We start from the raw sequence: 7,723 nt of genomic DNA on the forward strand, positions 1-7,723 counted from the left end.
ACTGCATTTGTTGACTTGGAGCTTCAGCAGTGAGCTGTGACTTTGCACGGAGTTGTCGCAATTGTGGCTGTGGAGCAATTGTTACTTAATGATGTGGTTGTAATTTACGGGTATAAAAGTGTGGCAATGAGCTGAAAGAACTTCATGACCTTCAAGTTTCCAGGTGACCCTGAAACTATTCACGTGGATCTGCAGTTGTTGCGACTGTGACTGTGAGACTAAGGCTAGTACAGTGAGCCGAAACTATGACAATGGAGACTTGAGATAAGGTTCTGATGCAAAGACATTGGAACTATAGAGGTGGACCTAGACAAAAACCCACCTCTGGGAGCAATCAGCAACCAGAGTGCACCATGACTACAGCTCTGAAGTGAGAAGCTATGAGATTGCAGCTACAGCAACTTGGCAGTCTAGCACCACTTGTAGAGCTAGGCATTCCAAAGTTCCCATGCAAGAGGACGTGGAGGTGGTAATGGTGATCGATTTGAAACAGACGAACGAGAAGAACATAACTCCATCAACGACAGAGGCTGGCAAGCCAACAGAGGCGGGAGAGGCGCCAAGATCTCGTACGCGGCAGCAGCTCAGACGACAAGGAGAGGGTTCTTCTCCCTTCCCGCCCGGTTAAGATTTGCTCCTCGCCCTTCCTATCTAGAAGAGTCCCCGAAGTTCTCCCTGCCAAGAAAAGATGATGAAGACGAGGGAGCAGCCCACTCGCATGGGGGAGACAGAAACACAGGAGAGTCCAGCAACAACCATACAGACAGAGGAGCTGAAGACGAAGTTGGCAAATGAAAGAAGGCCAGGAAGCGGAGAAGAGCTTCAGAGAAAGGATGAAGGAAAGTTTGCCAAGGCAGCTGAAGTCCCGACGAAAGTGCAAGACGTCCAGTTTCCCCAGACTCTCCTCGCAGGCTCTAGAATGGGAGGTAGCTATCCGAAAAGCACACGCCCACTTCCGAAAGAGAACACTCACTCTAGTTGAGCAACGCCGGCTTCTGATTCAGGTACGCATGTCACTGCTACACTCGACGACGAACTCCTTTTCGAGCCTATGGAGTGGTTGAGCACACATGCATTGGTCGGGTTTTTACTAGGTGTTAGGCCCCCTCTAACAGTGATCGAAATGTGGATACGAACCAACTGGATGAGGCAGGGGTTAGTGGTGACAAACATCCAATTCCTTAGGAAGGGATACTTTGTCTTCCTATTTGAAGGGGCTGACATGGCTGTAAGAGCGCTACAACATGGTCTTTGGACCAACTCCTAATTTCTCCAAGAAGATAATCTCAAGAACAATTAGTCAATACATTCATCAAGGTTTCTTTTGTTTGTGCAAATCACCTCATTGCTACAACTCCTCTCTTGGTTAATCTTTTCTAAGACTCATGTGATGTAAACCGATTATGTAATTGATATACAAACTTTTTTTTTGCGCAAGAAAAAAAGAATGTTCTCTAAAGTGTGAATTCATATTCATGATAATTAGACCTATGAAATCATTATCCCATCACTTGAATGGTACCCAAGGACAAGAAACACTAAGCGGTTTGTACATTAACCTCATGGCTCTGGGACCTACACATTGACATACATCATAACTAGAGACATACACCTTGGCATTCTTGAAAAAAAATGGCCACCACAAGCCACCTTGATCTTCTTGGCTATGACCTCTCATGAGCAATATCCCTCCTAGCTCCTCATGTGCATTAGTAAGACTTTCTTGCTACATAACACGATCGGGGAGGACTTCATGACATCCGTGTTTCTAGAGATGACTTCTTGGACATGTTATGAAGAGCTCTGAGCTCTCCAAGCTCCTCCTCCCTCCCTCAGCTTTTCTTTCTAGCTCTCAGCCTTCCTCACCCAGCTTGTACCTACTCAACGTGCCCCTACCTCTTCCTCAGCCTGTCCCTTCCTCACCCAACTCGTACCTACTCAACGTGCCCCTACCCCTTCCTCACCCAGCTCGTACCTACTCATCGTGCCCCTACCTCTTCCTCAGCCTATCCCTTCACCTCCTATTTGTACTTGAAACCCTTCCCTCTAGCCATTTGTACATGCCATATAGCCTCAGCCTCTCTCTGTCTCTCTGTCTCTCTGTCTTTCTCCTTCTTTTACTCCTCTCATTGTCCCCTTTACCCTAATCTCTCCTTTACCATGTCTGTGCGAGAGTGGGTGTGTACATGTTGTTTTGATGTGCATATATATGTACATGTGTTCTTTGGAAAAAATTAGCTTCATATCGCATTCAGTTTCACTGTTTCTTGACATTCCTACAAAGATTTCTAAATTTCAGATGAGTCATTTAGGTATCTACCGTATCCAACATGTCTGCCATCAATGGAGAAATGCATTAGCCTTGTTATAGCGAGCGTGTATGTGCATTTTGATGAATGACACAGGGACAAGCTTTAAAGGCTATGCTTATATATAAGTAATTGCATCGGTCAGGTCATAAGGAGGTAGCATAGCATGTGCATTCATCAGGAGGGGTCTTTTAACTAAATCATTTCCAATTTTCTTACAAAAGTAACTTGTTAAAGGTTTTGAACATAAATTTATGAAAAGTCCTTAAAGTTCATGAAACGTTAGAGTAAATGTCATATGAGAAATACAGGTATGTAAATTGAGCCTTTGAATGCACATGCTTGTCTACATACGGAAACCCATTGGCATGTTATAAATCGTTTCTTGACATATGTGAGTTTTTTATGTGTGTTAAGTGGACCCTTCAATAACCTAGCTCCATGTCTACTACTCCCATGCCTTTTCTACTTGTCATGAGTTTTCAACCTTTCTATATTCCATTTGGGATCTTCCCTTGCCTTGATGCCACGTCAGTTCTATGTCCCTTTTATGTACGATGTCCTACTATGAGCATTTGTAACGTTGAGCCAATCGTCCTAAATTGCAATTATAGATGATACATGATACCTGTTCAGCATATATGAACTTCCTGTTCGAATCTTCCTGAAGTGCGGAAATCACACTGTCCAATATCAAGTCCACAGCTGCTGCATTCTGGCTCACCAACAACAGGAAAGCGACGAAATTGTTAAGCTTCTACATCCAAATCATACTCCAGCGTGTGCAAATATTGTAATGCTTGTCGTTATACAACAAGAAATGAGCTGCAAAGAAAAATTTAGAGATTTGATAGCAGCCGTTGGTAAAGTCCGGCTCAGATAGATACTTGCTTGCCAATGCGTTGAAACATGTAGTGCACTGTAAGATTAAGTCATTGCAACTACGCTGCAGTTGTAAACCTCTTCTCGATGACGAATCGTAAGTGACGACAGATTCTTATACAGGCGTCCGGTCAGAAGGTCCAGTAGAGCTGGCACTGACAAGACTTTTATAGATGTGATCACGCTGCAAAGTTTCCCGTTGCTCGAATTGCCGCCATCTCAGCTCAAATCCATAAGACGTAATAACGTATATGTATATATACTTACAAGGACGGCTTTTGGAATCTGGAAGTCAAAGCCTGTCGTGATCAACACACTGCGGCGCATCCCGCACGCTCGACTTACATTCACGTGAACGCATAATAGCAACGTCAACAATCAATCAAACATCATGAACTAAACCCACAATAGATATATATTTATTTATTTATTGCGTCGACAGGCATGCAGCAAAAAGCAAACCTGGATGGTATTGTTAAGGCCAGCGTAGTACTGATCGATTTGAGCCAACCGACGTCGTCATGGGTGTGAGGAACGAGGTGGACGTTGAGCTTATGGGGGAGAGGGCCGGAGGAGGTGTTGGAGACGAGGGCGGAGGAGGAGGCGGCAAAGAGGAAGAGGAGGAGGAGGAGGAAGGCAAAGGCGAAGGGAGACATGGTTGGAACTTGGGACGAAGAATGGAGAAGTGATGTGTGTTTTTTTGTGTGTGTGTAAAGTTGAGAGCTCTTGGGGAGATCGCCATTGAAAGGAGTCAATACCAGAGTTGTCGCCGTTGCCATGCAATTGGCCAACCTTCGTTACATCTTATGTTAGTCAACTTAGCCCTTTCTCCAACTAGCTTTGCATTTGTCTTTGTTTATTCAACAAAGTGGCAAAAACCCTGAATATTATACTTTGTATCTATCATATTAATCTAATAGTTGAGCATCCAATTCCATAGAGTAAGGGCCTTACCACATGTATGGGGCAGCATGGGTCTAAGATGGGAATCTTTTTGTCATCATTACTCCCATCCTAGACCAAGAGTAGTCACTTTTTCTCCCATCTTAGACCGTGACCTCTAGAGCCTGGTAGTCACAATGGGTTCCCCTTTTCTAGGGATTTAAAAACATGGAAGGATGACATGTGTCCTTGTCTCCACGTGGTCGCCACCTCCTAAACAATTGAAATGATTCCATGTGTCCTCTTCTCGTCCTCTTCCACCTAAACCCATCCCTAGTTCTTTTTTTGTTAGCACATGGTGGGATGGGAATAGGATAGAAATATGCAGAGGACCACCTTTTCCCATTCCATCCTATTTCTTCCCATGTGCTAGGCCCCTAAGTATGTTCCTGGAGAGGTGATGTATATATATACCTTCTTGGTGTAAAAGTCGACCCTTTAAACTCATGAACTATGAACATGTATTTCATTAATTTTGGATTGGTGCACTCTCCAAAATAGAAATTATACTTACTTTTGGAAACTTATTTTAAAAAAATATCAATATTTATAACTTTTTGTCTCATGGAATATCAAAGGTCAGCTGTTGGGGGTGGGAGGGAGAGATAGGGACGTTGCTGCTCTTGCTGTGAGAGGGGGAGAGAGGGGGATAGGGAGGTGAGGGAGGGGGTGGTAGGGAGACGGAGGAAGAGAAGGGGTGGGGGGCGAGGGGGAGAAGAAGATGAGAATATAAGGGAGGGGACCCAGGCATGGCTGTGGCCACGAGAGGTGAGAGGGGAGAGAGGGGGATAAGGGTTATGAGGTGGGAGAGACTTGGGGATGAGGTAAGGAAGGGGGTCGGGCACGGTTGTGGCCGCACAAGGTGGGAGGGAGAGGGGGATAAGGGGTGAGGGAGGGGCAGAGAGGGGGGATGAGGATTGGAGGGGAGAAGAGAGAAGAGGGACGAGGAAGATGGAGGGAAGAGAGAGAGAGGAGAGAGAAAAAGGAAAGAGGGAAGGGAGAAGGAGTGTTGCCACAGCTTTACATGGGGCTTAAAGTGGGTAAGACTAGTGCTCATGCAAAGAGTCACATCCATCGGACATATGCAACTAGAATAGAAGCACCCCGATGCATAGTTTTTAGGCAGGTAGCATTGTGGGATAAAAAGCAATTCTTTTGTCGTAATTTTAATTCTCAAGTTTTTAATTTTTCTTTTGTGAAGGGCTACAGTCCCTTCCAACATAACTGCCCCCTTTGTCGTCTGCCTCACAGCTTTCTTGCTCATGTCCATTTGCCTTCTTTCAATGTATCTAATCTATATATATATTAGCCATAACTTGTATGAGAGAGATGATACTATGGCTTTCTTTTTCCGTCGTGCCTCAGCTCCTCCTCCTCCCCCTCTTCTCGATCTCCTCCTCCAACGTTCCCTCGCCAATTTCCTTTCAGGTACCTTCTTCCCCCGATCCTTCTCTTTCTCTCGCCATCTCATCTCCCTACATTTTGCTCACATTTGGAATCTCGCGGCTCACCTGCTGCACGATTGCTGTTTTCCTGGCGTTTTTTCCTCCGTTGCTCATCCACATTACCCATCTTCTGTGCCGTGTGTGTGTATGTCGCGCTCCATTCACCAAAGCCACCGTTTTTTTGTTACGATCGTTTGCTGTACTGAATCGACTGGAAGCAACCGATCCAACGATGATGCTACCGCTCCCCCGGACGGTCGGGTGGTTGAAAAGGGCACCGTTGCCGCAGTTGCAAATAGCATCAGACGTTGCGTCTCCGGCATGAGTCCTTGGGACATTTCTGACTTAACCCTCGGTCTTTACAAGATATCTACGCGACATGCGCTTGAGGGTACCTCCAACACCATCTCTGGATCTCCTGTCGTGGAAAAGTGAGTGATCAGGCTTAATTTGAACGTTCGCGTAATTTCAACAATGGCCGCAAACTCTGCCTGCTGAATTGAACGGATTATCCTTGTTGATCGTTTCAGGCAGGAGCTTCAGGAGTTGCTATACTGGTTGGATTGGGCGTGGGCTTCTTACCACCCTGACGAGAAATCCGTTATCAATTTTTCGAAGGTCCTCATGCGTATGCTTCCTTTTCTTCCCATTCAACCGGCGGACTTACCGCTGGCTTCCGAAATTCACATTAACTTGTAAGAGCGGGTTTTGTACAGATCAAGGAGGACCAATTAAAGAAACACGTGAAAACTTCTGCTATTCTGAAGCCTTCTTATTTTATTGCATTCGATGATGCCAAGTGCTGTGTCATCATGAGCATACGTGGAACGTACGCCGCGACGGATGTTTTGACGGACTTGCAGCCACATAGTGAAAAGTTTGAAGGCGGGTAATTCACAAAACCGGTCTTTTCTGCCGTTGGTTTTGTCACTCTCAAGTCGCTTTGAGCTCCCTAACATTTCTGTGAACGATCTGCCACGTAATACACGAGACTCAGCCGATCGCACTGCAAACAAACTCTGCAGAAACTCTATTAAACAGATACTCTGCGTGGCACAATCTAACGCTTGAAGCGTCGTGTGTTCATTCATGGAAATAAACATTTCCACAATCTTGTGTGCCAATGCACATGCCCATGAAGCCAATGAAAGCAGGGGATGGATGTTATCTTGTATTTTGCATCTTCATATGTCTTAGGCTCAATATGACCATCTACGACGAATCCATATTGGCATTCCTATTGATGGGCACTGCTCTCCCAATAGTCTTCCTGTACTATTGAGGGGCTTGAATAAGAGGAGTATCCGATGAAGTGGTGGAAGCTTTACATTGGGCTGCAAATCTTAAAATTTTGAGGCAGCCTACCACGCTCACTGCTCAGGACTATGTGATGAAGGTTGTAAATTGGCTCTGATGTACCTTAACATGTGCGTGCTCATCACTCTCAAATTCACGACGACATGTGATCTTTCATATGGCATGACGGTGCGATGATGATTATGCATACAGTATGTTTTACTTCCAGTGTCTAAACCAATACTCAACCAATACTCTCTCTGTCTCTCACACAGATTGCTTTAGGTTGGCCTCCTACTTCTCCAATCTACGAGCCCAATTTTCTCTTCAAATGGATGCAATGGGTGAGCCCAACTTTTATAGGCCCAAGGGGGCCCCAAAATGGACCAACACAAGTAGCCCCAAACTAGCTAACTTTGCCGATCTAATGGGGGACGACCTAATTGGCTATTACTAGCCTTGTTTGGCTAGCTTTGACCAACCCAACCAAGCTTATTTGTAACCTCCTAGCCATGTCGCATGTTGCCAGTGGCCCAGGCCCATAACAACCCCTAAGAAGGGGCTATAGACTTCTCCAAATAGGCACAGTAGACATGCTGTCGTTCCCCCCCATCATTCTGGCTATGTTCTAGCCCTTGATTCTCATCTCTAGCCCTATTCTGACAACTTTTTCTCCAAACAACTTCTTGCTCTTGGATAGGTCCTTTAGGCTGGCCTACGGCTACTCCAAGCTATTCCCGAAGTGCTCTTCAAGTGGATGGAATGAGGCTCACTTTTATGGGGCCAAAGGGCCCCCAAAATGGACTACTAGACCTTGATCCTCGAAGTGTCCTCCACCTCCACAAAGGT

At 45.5% G+C, this 7,723-nt stretch overlaps 1 protein-coding gene across 1 annotated transcript; it reads left to right on the plus strand.

The window, feature by feature from the left end:
• The first annotated feature begins 5,725 nt into the window (after positions 1–5,725).
• On the plus strand, positions 5,726–6,478 carry LOC147893930 (uncharacterized). Its single transcript, XM_087386393.1, has 3 exons — positions 5,726–6,009; positions 6,109–6,196; positions 6,295–6,478. Exons 1-3 carry the CDS (start codon positions 5,726–5,728, stop codon positions 6,469–6,471), a joined length of 549 nt encoding a protein of 182 aa, XP_087242519.1. The 3' UTR covers positions 6,472–6,478.
• Positions 6,479–7,723: the final 1,245 nt, after the last annotated feature.

This window comes from Dipteris shenzhenensis, chromosome 15 (assembly GCF_047967505.1).
Source record: "Dipteris shenzhenensis isolate YYH24624 ecotype China chromosome 15, Dip_SZ_1.0, whole genome shotgun sequence".
Taxonomy (NCBI): domain Eukaryota; kingdom Viridiplantae; phylum Streptophyta; class Polypodiopsida; order Gleicheniales; family Dipteridaceae; genus Dipteris; species Dipteris shenzhenensis.